This window comes from Tupaia chinensis, unplaced genomic scaffold, assembly GCF_000334495.1.
Source record: "Tupaia chinensis unplaced genomic scaffold, TupChi_1.0 Scaffold000418_1, whole genome shotgun sequence".
Lineage (NCBI taxonomy): Eukaryota > Metazoa > Chordata > Mammalia > Scandentia > Tupaiidae > Tupaia > Tupaia belangeri.
In genome coordinates, this window is record NW_006159923.1 from 361,650 (window position 1) to 378,380 (window position 16,731).

The 16,731-nt window shown below is 47.7% G+C and overlaps 1 protein-coding gene, 1 non-coding gene and 1 pseudogene across 2 annotated transcripts in view; all 3 read right to left on the reverse strand.

Annotated features, from left to right (window-relative positions):
- Nucleotides 1-6,555, reverse strand: part of NRSN2 (neurensin 2) — a 9,522-nt gene extending 2,967 nt beyond the window's left edge. Inside the window, exons 1-2 of the mRNA XM_006154694.2 lie at nucleotides 6,464-6,555; nucleotides 2,881-3,075 (exon numbers count right to left, since the gene is read on the reverse strand). Of these exons, the coding sequence (XP_006154756.1) occupies nucleotides 2,881-3,069 (189 nt within the window). The 5' untranslated portion in view covers nucleotides 3,070-3,075; nucleotides 6,464-6,555. The remainder of the gene's footprint in view (nucleotides 1-2,880; nucleotides 3,076-6,463) is intronic.
- LOC114008948 (small nucleolar RNA SNORA17) lies at nucleotides 4,033-4,161 on the reverse strand. The gene has a single exon (XR_003550430.1). It is a non-coding gene; the product is annotated as a small nucleolar RNA SNORA17 (small nucleolar RNA).
- Nucleotides 6,556-9,618: 3,063 nt separating the features above from the next.
- LOC102499364 (high mobility group protein B2 pseudogene) overlaps nucleotides 9,619-16,731 on the reverse strand; it is a 16,111-nt pseudogene continuing 8,998 nt past the window's right edge.

A 16,731-nucleotide genomic window follows, 5' to 3' on the forward strand; every position in this document is an offset into this window, starting at 1 on the left:
TGACTTCTTTTACCCCCCTGGCCATACTAATTAGTTCGAGGCTGGCAAGTAATCCATTCAGACCCACAGGGATAATTGCCAAGATTTCAGGAAGTGAAAAGCATTGTTTCTTGTACATGGCAAAATGTTTTCAATTTCTGGGTACCCTGAAATTAATGTGTGCCTCTACATACAAACTGTAGAATCTGTTTGTCAATATCAAAATAACTCCTGGGATTCTGATGAGCATTGGATAGTGGGGTGAGCAGATGGCATGGTGGTTAAGGTGCTGGACTCCCACATGGCCGACTGCGGTTCGAGTCCTGAACCTGGCAGCTTGTTTTCTTACTTTCCTTCTCTCTCTGGTGAATATATTTCCCTACGGCAAATTAATAATAATAATTAATAAAATTAAATAATTAAAAAATAAAAGAATTGCATGGTATCAGGGGCAGCAAATGCTATAGTAGTTAGAATGCTGGACTCCCACATGGTCAACCGCAGTTCAAGTCTCAAACCTGGTGGCTTGCTTTCTCACTTTCTCTCTCTCACTCTCTATTCTCTCTGGTGAACACTCATGCCCTATAGCAAATTTTAAAATAATAATAACTAAATTAAATTAAATACATAATTCTTTTTAAAAATAGAATTGTGTGGAATGGAATCTACAGATCAGGTCACGAATAACTGGTACCTTGGTAATAGAGGGTCTTATTATCCATAAACAGGCAACATCTCTCCATCTGTTTCGTTCTTTTTTTTTTTTTTTCCTGGGAGAGGTTTTTGCTATAGGGCACGTGCACTTGCCAGTAAGACAAAGAGAGACAGAGACAGAAAGTGAGAAATCACTCCCTGGGTGGGGGGTGGCCACGCTGCAATTCCTTCTCCTCCATTCTCCTCTTGGGATCTTGGGCATGCACGCACATGCACCTGGCATAAGTTTAAGACACCGGGTCCGGGACTCGAACAGCGGTTGACAACATGGGAGTCCAGTGACATAGCCATTATGCCAACTGCTAGTTCCCTGTTTAGTTCTTTAATGTTTTCCATCAGTTTTGTAGTTTTTCTTATATTGTACATACTTTGTTAAATTGAGAAAAAAAAATTTAATTGTTTGATTTTCCAGAGAGTGTGTGTACTCACCAGAAAGAAAGAGAGAGAGAAGGAAAGTCAGAAAGTACTGCCCCTGGGGAGTGGTCACACCTCAATCCCTTCTCTTCCATTTCTCTCTCCTGTCAGGTTTTTGGGCATGCACACACACACACACCTGCTATGTTTTTCAAGCTGCCAGGTCCAGGACTCAAATCACACAGTCATGTGGGATCCACCCTCTAACCAGGAGCCACGTACTGGCTCATATTTTGTTAAATTTATATTTAAGTATGCTTTTCTCTCTCTCTCTCTCTTTTTGGTATTAATATAAATAGTAATGCATGCATGTGTTTAATTTGCTAAAGGGAGTGTGTACTTACCAGAGAGAGGGCAAGGGAAAGTGAGAAATCACCTCCCAGCGCGGATGGCCACATGGCAATCAATTCTCCTCCATTCCTCCTCTCAGGATTGTGGGCATGCATGCACATGTGCTCAGCATGTTTTTCAAGCACCTGGGTCTGGGACTCACACTGTGCAGTCGGCCACGTGGGATCCAGCCACCCTAACCACTCACGTGGGATCCAGCCACCCTAACCACTATGGCACTAGCCAGCCCAGTGATTTGCATTTTGTTTTTATATATTTTTGCTATAGGGTGCGTGCACTCCTATAGAGAGAGACAGACAGACAGAGAAGGAAAGTGAGAAATCACCACCCAGAGGGGATGGCCATGGCTGCAATCCCTTCTCCTCCATTCTCCTCTCAGAATTTTGGGCATGCATGCACTTGTGCCTGGCATGTTCCTCAAGCCAGCAGGTCAGGTACTCAAACCTTGAAATCGGCTGTGTGGGATCCATATATATATACATACATAGACATATTTTTTTTTCAAGAGAGAGATTTTTGCTATAGGGTGTGTGCACTAGCCAGAGAGCCAGAAAGTGAGAAATCGCCCCTCAGCAGGGAAGGCCATGCTACAATCCCTTCTCCCCCATTTTCTTCTTGGGATTTTGGACACACGTGCATAAGCACCCAGTGTGAGTTTTAAGCAGCCAGGTCTGGGACTCAAACCATGGTTGACTACATGGGAGTCCAGTGACATAGCCGTTACACCATAATTTTTGCCTATTCTCCATTGTTTCTTCTCCAAAAGAAATACTGGAGGAAACTGACTTCCCACGGGTCACGAGGAGTGAAGGTCTGAGGGTAGTGGCAATTTGGGGAACATGGGGAGAGAGCTTGAAGCTACTAGGCTACGAGGATGGGAGCACCCTTGGGGAGCCTAAAGACTCAAAGAAAGCATGCCACCTCCTCAGTGTGATGGTCTGAACGGCTGAGTCAAATTTTACCTCTGCTCCCTGCTAGAAAATGAGCAATATTTCCCCTTTATTGTTTAAACCCATTCAAATGGGTTTTCTGTGATTGAATGTGCAAGATTCCTAACTACTGGGGACCAGCAGTTAGTGTAATGGCTATGTCGTCAACCGTGGTTTGAGTCCCAGACCCGGTGTCTTAAACTCACGCCTGGCACATGTACATGCGTGCCCAAGATCCTGAGAGAATAGAAGAGAAGGGATTGCGGTGTGGCCATCCCCCCCTCCGGGGGGGTGATTTCTTGTTTTCTGTCTCTCTGTCCTTCTGGCGAGCACATGTGCCCTATAGTAAAAACCTCTTAAACAAACAAACAAACAAACAAACAAAAAACTCCTAACTACTACACTAAGCCTTCTCTTTCCTCTGAGCCTCAAATTTCATCCCACCTCCTCCATGAAGCCACAAGAATCACAGGGCTTGTTGTTTTGGCCTTACCTTCCAGCACAGTGAGGGGCAGGGTCGTCGAGGACAAAGGACTGGGGGTCCCTCAGGGTCATCGCTGAGAGCAGTCCCCGCACAGTCCTCATAGAAGAGGTGCAGATAGGAGCGGACCCCATACCACTTGCCATCTTCCACGTTGGGGCCACGACTGCAGCCACAGGAACGATCGCAGTTTGGCATCATGAGTTCCTGTGGACAGGCGAGGGGCAGCTGCCAGGGGGTCAGTGGTAGCTGCCCGTGGTGACCCGCCCAGCGCCCTGCATCTTTGTGCTGCACCCTCTTCTCCCACTTTAGACACCACACAGTCACAGACAGCTGGCCTTCCGGAATCCCAGCCTGTCTTTCCCGAGTACACTGCGAACGAGCCAGTGCCCTGAAGGGCTTAGCCCAGCGCCTGTTGACTGGAGGCATCATTAAATGTGCACGCTGATTCTGGAGCTACCAGTGGCTAGAACTGCGGGCTCTGGAGCCTGACTGAATTGGAATCCCAGACCCACCACTTCTTGGCTGTGTGACCTTAGACAAGTGCTTTCACCTTTTATTTTTATTTTTTAAAGACGTATTTATTTATGTAATTAATTCTACTTGTTCTTTTCATTTTTCACCTTGACCAGAGAGAGACAGACAGAGAAAGGGAAAGCGAGAAAGCAAGCTACCAGGTTTAGATTTCACATGGTCAGCCACGTGGGAATCTAGCACCTTTAACCACCACGCCACCTACTGGCCCCTATTTTTTTTTAAGAGAGATTTTTGTTATAGGGCATGTGCACTTGCCAGAGAGACAGAGAGAGAGACAGAGAGACAGAAAGCGAGAAATCACCCCCCAGGGGGGATGGCTATGCTGCAATCCCTTCTCCATTCTCCTCTCGGGACCTTGGGTAGGCACACATGCATCTGGCGTAATTTTTAAGCCCCAGGTCTGGGACTTAAACTGCGGTCGACTACATGGGAGCCCAGCCATGTAACCATTACGCCATCTGCTGGTCCCAGTGCTTCCACCTTTCTGGACCTCAGTACTCTCATCTGTGAAACACAGCTAATAAGCATACTTGTCTCATATAGTTATTGCGTCTGGTGCTAAGGAATGGTAGCTGTTGTGGTTGTGACTATAATTTCCTTTCTTTCTTTCTTTTTTTTCTTCTTTTGAGTGCCAGGCTACTAATCATGTCGACGTCCATGGGTCAGAAGACCATGTGTAAGCAAAGCCTCTGCTCTCTGCCTGCTACCGACTGGACAGTAGCACAGCGGCCACACCTGCCATGCCTCTGGGGCAGGGGACTATATTTCTTCGTGATTATTTCACGGGGGCTCCATTGTCTGGAGTCTGGAGTGAGAGACACTTGTTTCCCTCCAGATGAACATCTCAGTGCCTGTAGAGTAATTGTCAGGCTGGAGTTCCCAAGTTCCAAGGACCTAAGAGGTCCCTACCCAGAGCTGCCTCTTGACAGCCTCCAGGTTCCTAAGCATTTCGACTCCATGGGAGGTGAAAATCAGCAGCCCTCACAATTAGGAACTCTCCAGAGGAAGACCTATTTAAGAACCCTCCTCTCTGCCCAGCCACCGTGGTACAGCAGGAAGCACCCCTGAAGCCCCAAGGCTGAAACCCACGGGAGGCGGGGTTTAGTTCCCAGCCCAGCCCCACAGGCCAGGCTGGAGGTGTGCACCCTGGGCTCCTGGCCAGCGGGGAGGGCAGGCAGGACGACTGCGAAGTGGACAGACCCTGTGAAAACACCTCTCTCCGTCTCTCATTCTCTCAAAACGGGAGAACGCTATTTTTCTAAAATCCAAGCCAGGACTTGCTGAGCAAGGACTGGGCTTCTTCCACCACCACACGGTGGCCCTTTAAGCAGCTTCACAGAAAGTAACAGCATGTGCTGAGTCCTCTCACCTCCAGTCAGATGTGCCCTCGAGTCTCTGCAGGGAGAGACTGCCAGGACACACACACAGAGTACACACCCAAGAGCCACACAAACAAGGGCCACACAGATGCACCCATGTAAGCATGCACACACAGACACACACACATAGCAGCCACACAAAGACCACACAGACACACCCAGGCAAGTGCACACGCATGCGCGCATGCACACACACACGTGTCACACAAACAAGGACCACACAGACGCACCCAGGTAAGACACACATACACGTCACACAAATAAGGACCACACAGACGCACCCAGGTAAGACACACACACACACACACGTCACATAAACAAGCACCACACAGACGCACTCAGGTAACACACACACACGTCACACAAACAAGGACCACACAGACGCACCCAGGTAAGCCACACACACACACACACACACACACACACAAACACACGTTGGTGGTGCCTCTTGGCGACCCCACGGCGCCTCCCAAGTGCACAGATTACTGTGAATAAGTCGCCTCTGTCCAGTCCTCTCACTTTCAATTCCGGGGGTGGGGGGTGGGGAGAAGATAAAAGGGGAAAAGCCAAAATACAAGAGACCGGGAAAAGGCAGACACACACGGAAGGTGAAAGAGCGACGCGGAAGTAGGAAAGGTCTGCAGGGCAGGAGCTCCCGGGGGGCAGGGTCGGGGCCTGCAGGGGCGTGGGTGGCACCCGCCGGGGCCGGGGTGGGGGGAAGAAAGCGAGGCCGAGGGGCAGTGGGGGCCTCAGTGCAGGGACCGTTTCCCCAGGTGAAGGGGAGGGAAGGGAAGCCAGGGCAGTGTCGGCTGGGCCGGCTCCTGCCCCCTTCTCTGGCCCTTTCCCCGAGGGTATACACTCGCTCAGTCTGGCTGGAACCGGGGAAGGAAGGTGACCTTGACGGCGCCTCCCTCCCCGCCCGGCCCCTCCCCATCCCGTTTTAGGGTTGCAGGGGGAGGTCTAGCGTGCCAGGGGAGGGGAGGGAAGTAGAGAGAGGATGCTGAGGTACCTGGAACGAGGGTTGCCATGGGAACCGCTGGGAGGTGTCCCTAGGCGGCAGAGGGGAGAGCTTGGTGGGAAGGGGGCTGGAAGAGGAGGGACTGCGTTTCCCGAGGGGGGAAGACCGCAGAGCTGGAAAAAAGGGGGGGGGACGGGCTCGAGGGCCTGCACATCGGTGCCTCTGCACCGCCGCATCAGTTCCCGGTCCCAGACCCGCGACCCGCCCACCCCAGCATCCGGCGCTGCCCGGGTGGGAAGAGGCTCCCCCCTGGGCGGGGGCAGTTGGCCAGGGTAATAAGGCCATTTTTCCCCTCCCCCCATTTTCTGAGTAGATCACCGATCCCCTGGGAGAAGATTTTGGCCTTTCCCCTAGAGGGAAACTGAGGCAGAGGGGAGTAGGCATGGGTTTTCAGTGGGGGGCGGGGGGTGGGGGGATCTTGGCCTTTGACGCCTCCGCCCAGCCTAGCAACTCACTCTGCCGAGGGGCGACGGGCTGGTTCTGTCTCTGCCCCCGCTACTTCCTGGGACCCCTACTTCCCAAAGCCCGACGCTCGGGCCAGCCTTCCAACCCAGGCGGGACGAGGCTAGGGTGCTGGGCATGCAGACAGAGAATACGGATTCTCCGGAACCCCAGAGGGGGCGCGGAGGTCGGGCCGCGTGTGGACAGGGGCTGAGCTCACCTTTCTGTCTGCTGCCTCGGCAGAGCGAGCGGGAGCCGGAGCGGGAGCCGAGCAAAAGCAGGTTCAGTTCACGCCTGCGCCGCAGTCCGGGGCGGGGGTGATATGGGGCGGGCAGATGAGGGGGCCGCTGGCCCGCCCCAAGGGCCGGCCTTGCTGATTGAGGTCCCCTGTAGCTCCCCCTTCCTTTTCCAGAGTTCCCTCTCTCTGAGACTCCAGACTCCCCCCCACCCAAACCCCATCACCTCCGTGGGCCCCAAGCGTCCTGTGATCCCTCTACTGCGCATGGAAGCTGCCACTGCTCCAACTCTCACTGAGCCCCTGCCAGGAAGTCCCCTTCCATGGGCTGGGCGACAAACTGAAGTCCTTTCTCTGGGAGTCCCCATCCTCTCTATCCTCTTTTCTTCTTTGAGTCCCTACCCCTTGCTAAAGATCAATCCCCCTCAACTTGAGAGAGGAGTTGGGGAGGGGGACGAGGTGTTGGGAGAGGAATGGCACCCTTGTGCCTTTGGAGACAGCTCCCCCCACCCCCTTTCTGTCTCCCAACCTGCCTTCAGCTCTGTCCTGAGTAGTGTGCGCCGACTGCCCATCTCCCTGGAGAGTCAGCCTTTGCGGGCAGCTGCACCTGTTCCAACCTTGCCATGTGCTCTCCCAGCCCTGGTTTTGTCCCATACTTGCTGTATGGTCTTGGGGAAGTCGCTGTAACTCTGAATTCCGTTAGGTAGCATTGCATAAACATGCCTTCATGCCTTGCAGTGTTCATCCGTCTCTTGTGATGGTGGCTGGGGACACAGGATTAATGAGCTCAGCAAGGTGGGTCTTTTTTTTTGGAGAGGTTTTTACTATAGGGCACTGTGCACTTGCCAGACAGACAGAGAGAGACAGAGAGATAGAAAACGAGAAATCACCCCCCAGGGGGGATGGCCACACTGCAATCCCTTTTCCTCCATTCTCCTCTCCGGATCTTGGGCACGCATGCACACGCGCCCGGCGTGAGTTTTAAGCCACGGGGTCCAGGACTTGAACCGCAGTTGACTACGTGGGAGTCCAGCGACATAGTCATTATGCTAACTGCTTGTCCCCAAGGTGGGTCTTTCTTGTTCACTGTGATACTCCCCAAGCTTCCCATAGAGCTTGGTACTGAGTAGGGAGCTCAATAAATGTTTACTGAACACAGACTAATAATAGTAGCAGACATAAAACATTTATTATATACTTTACTTTAGTTTTTTTTTTTCCCTTTGAGAGGTTTTTGCTATAGGGCGCGTACACTCCCCAGAAAGACAGAAAGAGAGACAGAAAGAGAGAAATAACCCCCCCAGGGGGTTGGCCACACCATGCTCCCTTCTCCTTCATTCTCTCAGGATCTTGAGCGCGCACACACTCACACATGCACCTGGCATGCAGTTAAGCCACCAGGTCCGGGACTCAAACCACGGTTGACTACATGGGAGTCCAGCGACATAGCCATTACGCCAACTGCTGGTCCCAAGACATTTATTATATGCTTAATATGTGCTACTTACTCATTTAACTGTGAGTGTGTGCATGCATGTATGTGTGTGCATGCATGTGTGTATATGTGTGTGTGTGTGAGCACACACAGGTGAAGTGTGAGGAACTCCTGCAGCCCAAAACTAAAGGCCTCAAGTGGTTACAGGAGATGAATCTGGAGAGGAAGAAGTGAGATCTTGTGGGGCCAACAGATGGCATGGTAGTTAAGGGCGCTGGACTCCCACATGGCCGACAATGGTTTGAGTACTGGCCCTGGAGCCTTGCTTTCTCACTTTCTCTCTCTCCCTCTCTGATCAAATTAAATAAATCAATGAAGTTAAATAAAATAATTATTAAAAAAAAAAAAAAAGAAGAAGTGAGATCTTGCAGGGCCTTGTAAGCCAAGATAAAGGGTTTGGGTTGGGGGCCAGCAGGTGGCATGGTGGTTAAGGGCACTGGACTCCCACATAGCCAACCACAGTACGAGTCCTGAACCTGGTGGCTTCTCTTCTCACTTTCCCTTTCTCTCTCTCTGCCTCTCTCTGAACAAATTAAAAAATAATAACGACGATTAGAATTAAATAAATAAACATTTAAAAAAATGTTTGGATGTCAGGGCTGGCAGGTGGCATTGTGATTAAAGGCACTAGATTCCCACATGGCTGATGGCAGTTTGAGTCCTGGACCTGGCAGCTTGCTTGCCCTTTCCCTTTCTCTCGCTCTCTGGCCAAATTAAAAAATAATATAACAGGGGACCAGCAGGTGGCATGGTGGTTAAGGCGCTGGACACTCCCACATGGCCAACCACAGTTCGAATACCAGACCTGGTGGCTTGCTTTCTCACTTTCCCTCTCTTCTCTCTGTGCATCTCTCTGTCAAATTAAAATAAATGAATGGATAAATAAAATTAAATAAATAACTATTTAAAAACTAATGTAACAAATGGAATTAAATAAATAAATTATTATTTTTTAAAAAGTTTGGATGTCAACCAAGAGTAGTGGGGAGCCACAGAAAGGTTGTAAAGAGGAGAGGGATGTGATCTAATTTGTGCTCTAAAAAGATTCCTCTGGCTGCTGTCAGAACAGGATGGAGGGCCAAAGAGTGGCAGCAGAAGCCCCAGGAGGCACTAGATCAAAGATGACTGTCTTGGCTCAGTGGGACTTCAGAGAAATGAGTGGATTCAGGAGATGTCCAGTAGGAAATGAACTTTCAGTAACAGCAAAAGATTGGAAATGACCTGTGGTGTTTTGTTTTGTTTTGTTTTTGTTTGTTTTGGTTTTTAGAAATAATGTACATAATTTTATTACAAAATTGAGGGGAAAAAAAGCACAAAATGCAACATCCTAAAAAAAAAAACCACAAAATTTACTATTGATACCAATTCCTATGAGTGTGCTGTGCTACCATATACAAGTCAAGAAATTAAACCATTAAATATTAAGGAACATTCAACATCAGAAGCTATAAAATCTAACTGTATGTAGTAGCCCCTCAAAAAGCTACAACCTGCATTCTTAAAAAAGTATTTTCTCTACAAAGAATCCTATCAGCTATACAAAATCTGTACAGTTTTTATACTGAAGTTAATATTGAGCTGCACTTGAGTTCACATTCTTAGCAAAAAAATTGTCTGAGCATGCACACACATTCCACACACATCATTACAGGAGAGCCATTTCTTCATCTTCGTCTTCTTCCTCATTATCTCTTTCTTCCTCCTCCTCCTCTTCCTCATCTTCTGGTTCATTCTTCTTCTTTGAGCTTGTTGGCCTGCGAGGGCCCTTCTTTCCTGCTTCACTGTTCCCCTTGGCACGGTATGCAGCAATATCCTTCTCATATTTCTCCGTTAGTTTAGCCACTTTCTGTTCATATGGCTGTTTATCTTTGGCTGACTGTTCAAACCACATTCCACCTTTTTTTTTTTTTTTTTCAGTATCCCCAATGGACAGGCCTGGGTGTTCACTTTTGATCTTTGGGCGATGTTCAGAGCAAAACAGGAAGAAGGCAGATGGAGGCCTTCTTTTCGGAGCATTGGGATCCTTTTTCTTTCCCTTCTTATCACCTTTGGGAAGGATGTAATTTTTCATCTCCCTGTCATAACGAGCTTTGTCACTTTTTACCATATCTTCAAACTTTGACTTTTCCTTTGCAGACATGGTCTTCCATCTCTCCGAACATTTCTTGGCAATCCTTTCTCCATTCTCCTCTCAGGATCTTGGGCACACACGAATACGCACCCAGTGTGAGTTTAAGCCACTGGGTCCGCAACTTGAACTGCAGACAACTACATGGGAGTTCCAGCAACATAGCCATTATGCCAACTGCTGGTCCCCCAATGGAAAGATTATTAAAGAATTTATGGACAAGTTTTAAAATTGCCACACCATGGGCTAGCAAGTGGCATGGAAGTTAAGGTGCTGGATCCTACATGGCCAACTGCATAGTTCTAGTCCAGACCTGACAGCGTGAAAATATGCCAGGTGCCTGTGTGTGTGTGTGTGTGTGTGTGTCCAAAATCCTGGGAGGATTCTAGAGGATAAGGGATGTGGCATGACCATCCACCCTGGGGGATGATTTCTCACTCTCTCCCCCCATGGCCGATCTCTCTCCGGAGAGCACATGTGCCCTATACCAAAACTAAAAAAAAAACAAAAAAACAAAAAAACTACCACACCACATTTGAAGAGATCATGGGAAGTGGAAAATCCAGAAAAGCATCCAGAGGAATGGTTGATGGTAATGGGTGACACTTGGGGGGGAGGGGTTGGGGGGGTGCATTGTGTCAGCCACAGAAACCAAAGAAACATATTCAAGGACGGCCTGCTCAACATTGCCAAACATACTAGAAACACACAGCAAAACCACAGGACTTAGATTTGGCAACAAGAGATCAGTGGGGACCCTGGCTAAGGGGATTTAGGGTGCAATGAGAGAGGAGGTCAGATTATAGTGGGAAGTGATGAGGGGGCAATGAAACATTTGGTAAAACTTTTATGCATTCTAACTTGCAAAGCAGACTATTTATGTGGATACGCTTAGCTGCGTTTGTAAAAATATTCAAGAGAGATGAACTCAGGAAAGAGCTGGCTGGTCTGTAAGGAGAGAAAAAAAAAAAGTGAATTAGTGAGATCCTGGGGCTCAGTGATAGTGCAACTTGACCCACATGGAAGGGACTTGGATTTGCATCCAGAGTGAGAGAGAGAGAGGGAAAGTGAGAAAGCCAGCCACCAGGTCCAGGTCCGGGACTTAAATTGTGGTCTGCCATGTGAGAGTCTAGCGCCCTTAACCACACCACCACCTGCCGGCCCCAATAAAATAATTCTTAAAAAAAAAAAAAAAAAAGTACTGAGCATAGTAAGATCTATCAATGCAGGGACCAGGGGTGGCATGGTGGTTAAGGTGCTGGACACTCCCACATGGCTGACCACAGTTCGGTCCCGGACCTGGTGGTGTGCTCTCTCACTTTCTCTCTCTCGCTCTCTAGTCAAGAATGAATAAATAAAATGAAATATATATGTATATGTAAGATCTATCAATGCATTAAAATGCTTCAGGGCAAAGATTAAGTTAAGGGTGCGGCCTTCACATCAATTTTTAAAATTTTCTCAGAGCTAGAATCAATTAAAGTAGGAGATTAGATTTTAAAATGTTTTGGAGTGAAAAATACCCTATAGAATGTCTCCGATGAATAATATTCAGGGCCAAGATCAATAGGAGGATAGTTTTGCCACCAGTTATTCCTGATAGCTGCCATTAAATGGGAGAGAGCTTTGGGGGAAGAAGGCAAAGAAGTAGAGCAGGCCTAAGGACAGTGTGCTGATGAGTACTATGGGCTCAGCCTCAGCGGTGCAGGTGGTAGCATAATGAACTTCGAGCTGGAAGCCACATGGCTGGCCATGGGTTTAGATTTCGAATTGACCTGAAAACATGCCCGGTGTGCATGCTCCCATAATGCTCATGAGCAGGAGGACTATGGAAAGGGGATCCAGACATGACAAAATCCTTTCGAGGTTGCCTTTCTTCTTTCGTGTATAAGCACGCTGCTGTTCCAGCTTCTGAATAAATAAATAAAGAGTATTGTGAGTGTGGTTTGAGTCCACAGTTGTGTTGCTAACTCAAATGCTTGAGACCGGATGATTTATAATGAATAAAGGTTTGGGACCAGCAGATGGCATAGGGGTTATGTCATGGCTGACCATGGTTTGAGTCACAGACCTGGTGACTTGAAACTCACACTGGCTGTGTGTGTGTGCATGCCCAGGGTCCCAGGAGGAGAATGGAGGAGAAGAGACTGCGGCATAGCCATCCCCCGGGGGGTGATTTCTCATTATTCCTTTCACTGTCTCTGTCTCTCTCTCACAAACGCATGCACCATAAGGCAAAACAAAACAAAACAAAACAAACAAAAAAACACCTTTAAGAAAAAAAGAGAGGGGCCGGCAGGTGGTGTGGTAATTAAGTGTGCTAGACTCTCCACATGGCTGACCATGGTTTGAGTCCTGGACTTGTTGGCTTGCTTTCTCACTTTCCCTCTCTCTCTCACTCTGTCCCTCTCTGATCAAATTAAAATAAATAATTAAGTAAAATAAAGCTAATAAAATAATTCTTAAAAAAAAAAAAAAAAAGACTTACAAAATTGCCACCTTGGGACCAGCAGTTAGCATAATGGCTATGTCGCTGGACTTCCATGTAGTCAACCATAGTTCGAGTCCTGGACTTGGTGGCTTAAAACTCATGCCGGGCGCGTGTGCGTGCGTGCCTAAGATCCTGAGAGAAGAATGGAGGAGAAGGAATTGCGGCATGGCTATCCCCCCTGGGGGGTGATTTCTTGCTTTCTGTCTCTCTGTCTCCGTCTATCTGACGAGCAGACAAGCCTTACAACAAAAACCTCTCAAAAAAAAAAAAAAAGGCCACCTTAACCTCCACACTACCTACTGGCCCCTATCAAACTTTAAAAAATGATCCTAGGGTTCCCAACAGTTTACAGCTAGGGAATAAAGTGTTTACCTCCAAATAATAAGAGGCACTTCTGGATCTCATTGCCTTCCAGGGGATTCTTTCTCTGCTCTGCAGAACAATCCCCTGGAGGGTACCCAGCCTCCCTTGTCAGCCAGCCTTCGGCTGACCTCAGCAATGAGAGGTACCCACAGGACGTCAGAGGGACAAAAGGAGAAGCCAGAGGTTTTCGGCTTCCCTCGATTATTCTAACTGATATAACCCTAATTAAAATAATAGTCCCTCCTCACGCTTTATTCCCTCTATCACATGACATTATTGCATACATTTATCTCTGCATGTATTGTTTGCTTTCTTTTTTTAAAATTTTTTTTCAGAGAGTTTTTGCTGTAAGGCGCATGCATTCACTGGAGAGACACAGAGAAAGAGAAAGTGAGAAATCACCTCAGGGGGATGACCATGCCACAGTCCTTACTTCTCCATCCTCCTCTTAGGATTTTGGGCACTCACACACACGTGCCCGGCATGAGTTTCAAGCTGCGGAGTCCAGGAATCGAACTGCAGTCCACCATGTGGGAGTCCAGTGCCTTAAACACTATGCCACTCTGCTTGCCTTTCATTGTTTACTTTCATCCACTAGAGTAAAAACACTATGAGGTCAGAGGCTATGTCTGTTTTATATTTATTTCATGAACAAAAGAGGTAGAGCGAGGAAGAAAACACTTCCGACAGGGTCCCAATACTATGATCCACTCCCAGCCTTAGCCAGCATGGGTCATGGGCACGGGCAGGTCTGGCATATTCAGAAAGGTCTCCAGATGTGCACCTGGAACCTTCTCATGCACGGCAGCCTTGCAGAGCTTCACATGTCACACCTGTGCTGTGGTACAACTCTTGTGTCCATTTTACTCTCTGATGAATCTTCAGTCCTTAGGACAGTGCCGGTCACAAAGTCAGTGTTCATTAAAGGTTTAGTGCAAGAGTGCACACATTGAGCAATCGAACCAAACACATAGGAGAGGGGAAGCCCAAAGGAGCATAGGGCAGGTAATCACAATCTGAAATAAAAGCCAGACAGGTCAGGTAGCTTCTCCAAGTCATTCCTTTCACTGTCTCTGTCTCTCTCTCACAAACGCATGCACCATAAGGCAAAACAAAACAAAACAAAACAAACAAAAAAACACCTTTAAGAAAAAAAGAGAGGGGCCGGCAGGTGGTGTGGTAATTAAGTGTGCTAGACTCTCCACATGGCTGACCATGGTTTGAGTCCTGGACTTGTTGGCTTGCTTTCTCACTTTCCCTCTCTCTCTCACTCTGTCCCTCTCTGATCAAATTAAAATAAATAATTAAGTAAAATAAAGCTAATAAAATAATTCTTAAAAAAAAAAAAAAAAGACTTACAAAATTGCCACCTTGGGACCAGCAGTTAGCATAATGGCTATGTCGCTGGACTTCCCTGTAGTCAACCATAGTTCGAGTCCTGGACTTGGTGGCTTAAAACTCATGCCGGGCGCGTGTGCGTGCGTGCCTAAGATCCTGAGAGAAGAATGGAGGAGAAGGAATTGCGGCATGGCTATCCCCCCTGGGGGGTGATTTCTTGCTTTCTGTCTCTCTGTCTCCGTCTATCTGACGAGCAGACAAGCCTTACAACAAAAACCTCTCAAAAAAAAAAAAAAAGGCCACCTTAACCTCCACACTACCTACTGGCCCCTATCAAACTTTAAAAAATGATCCTAGGGTTCCCAACAGTTTACAGCTAGGGAATAAAGTGTTTACCTCCAAATAATAAGAGGCACTTCTGGATCTCATTGCCTTCCAGGGGATTCTTTCTCTGCTCTGCAGAACAATCCCCTGGAGGGTACCCAGCCTCCCTTGTCAGCCAGCCTTCGGCTGACCTCAGCAATGAGAGGTACCCACAGGACGTCAGAGGGACAAAAGGAGAAGCCAGAGGTTTTCGGCTTCCCTCGATTATTCTAACTGATATAACCCTAATTAAAATAATAGTCCCTCCTCACGCTTTATTCCCTCTATCACATGACATTATTGCATACATTTATCTCTGCATGTATTGTTTGCTTTCTTTTTTTAAAATTTTTTTTCAGAGAGTTTTTGCTGTAAGGCGCATGCATTCACTGGAGAGACACAGAGAAAGAGAAAGTGAGAAATCACCTCAGGGGGATGACCATGCCACAGTCCTTACTTCTCCATCCTCCTCTTAGGATTTTGGGCACTCACACACACGTGCCCGGCATGAGTTTCAAGCTGCGGAGTCCAGGAATCGAACTGCAGTCCACCATGTGGGAGTCCAGTGCCTTAAACACTATGCCACTCTGCTTGCCTTTCATTGTTTACTTTCATCCACTAGAGTAAAAACACTATGAGGTCAGAGGCTATGTCTGTTTTATATTTATTTCATGAACAAAAGAGGTAGAGCGAGGAAGAAAACACTTCCGACAGGGTCCCAATACTATGATCCACTCCCAGCCTTAGCCAGCATGGGTCATGGGCACGGGCAGGTCTGGCATATTCAGAAAGGTCTCCAGATGTGCACCTGGAACCTTCTCATGCACGGCAGCCTTGCAGAGCTTCACATGTCACACCTGTGCTGTGGTACAACTCTTGTGTCCATTTTACTCTCTGATGAATCTTCAGTCCTTAGGACAGTGCCGGTCACAAAGTCAGTGTTCATTAAAGGTTTAGTGCAAGAGTGCACACATTGAGCAATCGAACCAAACACATAGGAGAGGGGAAGCCCAAAGGAGCATAGGGCAGGTAATCACAATCTGAAATAAAAGCCAGACAGGTCAGGTAGCTTCTCCAAGTCACCCTGGAAATCCTCCACTGACCTCAAACCTAGGCCTCTTTCCATTCTGGGTTTGTGTCTGGGTCTCTCTGGAGACCCTTGCCCTAAGGTTTTTAGGAGAGAAAGTGCAGAACTTGACATTTAGTTAAAAGGAAACCCTGAAAACAGTGGAGGGTGAGAAACTGGGTTGCTAAGAAACCCCCAAGGATGGGGGAGAGGGTTGGCATTCATTGCTAGGCAACCTAGAAGAAGCTGGATAGACAGGTTTGGCTACAATCACCTTTCTCCCTCCTTTGCATAGACTCCTAGAATGCAAGGTTTGAATTTGCTCTTAGAGACTTCTGGTTTAACCCTAGTCACACAAATGAGGAAACTGAGGCCTCAAAAAGCCAGGTATCTTGCCTTTAATTCCTCAGTAAGAACAAAGGCAGATGGCATGGGAGGGCATCGTTCATAAGGAGTGGCTTGGTGTGGCCAAGGTGAGGTTTGAGGGTAGAGTTGGGAGCAGAACATGATTCTATAAAAGAGTGAAGGAGGGGACCAGCAGGTGGTGTGCTAGTTAGGATGCTGGACACTCCCACATGGCCAAAAATGGTTCTTTTTTGAGTCTGGACCTGGTGGCTTGCCTTCTCACTTCCTCTCTCTCTGGTCAAATTAAAATAAATGAATGAATAAATTATATTAAATAAAATAATTCTTTAAGAAAAAAGAAAAAAAGAGTGAAGGAGTCTGGACCAGCAAGTAGCACTGTGTTTAAGGTGCTGGACATTCCCACATGGCTGACCATGGCTCAAGTCTTGGACTTGGTGACTTGCTTTCTCACTTTCCCTCTTTCTCTTTTTCTCTCTGGTCAAATTAAAATAAAATGAGTGAGTAAATAAAATTAAATAAATAATTAAAAAGAAAGAGTGGAGGAGTCAACTGAAGAAGGCTCTGAGGGGCCAGCAGGTGGCGTGGTGGTTAAGGGCACTGTTCTCCCTCATGGCCAACTGCAGTTTGAGTCCCAGACCTGACA